Below are 818 nucleotides of genomic sequence, written 5' to 3' on the forward strand. Positions count from 1 at the left end.
GGGGGCGCGCCGCGCCCCCACCAAGAGAAAAAGCCACTAGCTAGGGTGCAGCAATGGGCTGTGGGCAGGTGGCCTGCTCCTCCTTGGGTGGAAGGACATAAGTAAAGTGTGCTAGCTCACGTTGTTTCCTTTTGTGGTGCTGTCTGTCTTCAGGAACAAACCGCTGTCCTTGGGGCTCCATGTGCAGACCCTTCAGTCAAGTCTTCCCCCGACCAAAAGACCTGTGTGAGAAAATCTGGTCCAACTCTTACAAATACACCACAGAGCGTCGGGGCAGTGGTCGCTGCATCCAGATGTGGTTTGACCCTGCCCATGGAAACCCCAATGTGGTTGTGGCCAAGTATTACGCCTGGAAAAAGAGATCGTCCTCTGCTGGGACGGAGAACGTGACTCCCGAGACCAACGAAGCTGTGTGTGCTCTGCCATGGCCGCTCCTGGTCCTGCTGCCTCTGGCCCTTGTGATGGTCTCCAAGGGAGCTGGGGGCTGTAGACCCCATGGGTGGGGGTCCCTGTGACTGCTCCCTGAAGGGAAGTGGCTTGGACAGCTCCAGCTGCCCTACAAGAGGAGCTGGCATAGATAGCTTAGGTTAGTCAAACTGGTGACTCTCCAGTAAGTGCTTTGTATGGGTTATGTTGTTGGACTTTGACACCTGCCTCTGTCAGCACCTGGGAGCGGAGGCAGTTGCTTCCCTGCCATCCTAGGAAGGGCAACAGCGTGTGTCTCTGCTCCGATGTAGGAGCTCTTTCACCTCTGTCCCCACTCCATGGCTTTGTGCTGGGTTGGTAGTGCTTGTTCAAGGTCCTCAGCTGAGCTCTGG

General features: G+C 56.5%; 1 protein-coding gene across 1 annotated transcript in view; it reads left to right on the forward strand.

Annotated features, from left to right (window-relative positions):
* The window catches only part of LOC104274696 (folate receptor gamma-like), a 2060-nt gene extending 1545 nt beyond the window's left edge, over positions 1–515 (forward strand). Inside the window, exon 4 of the mRNA XM_009870398.1 lies at positions 154–515. Coding sequence (XP_009868700.1) covers positions 154–515 — 362 coding nt within the window. The remainder of the gene's footprint in view (positions 1–153) is intronic.
* Positions 516–818: the final 303 nt, after the last annotated feature.

Source organism: Apaloderma vittatum, unplaced genomic scaffold, assembly GCF_000703405.1.
Source record: "Apaloderma vittatum isolate BGI_N311 unplaced genomic scaffold, ASM70340v1 scaffold12445, whole genome shotgun sequence".
Lineage (NCBI taxonomy): Eukaryota > Metazoa > Chordata > Aves > Trogoniformes > Trogonidae > Apaloderma > Apaloderma vittatum.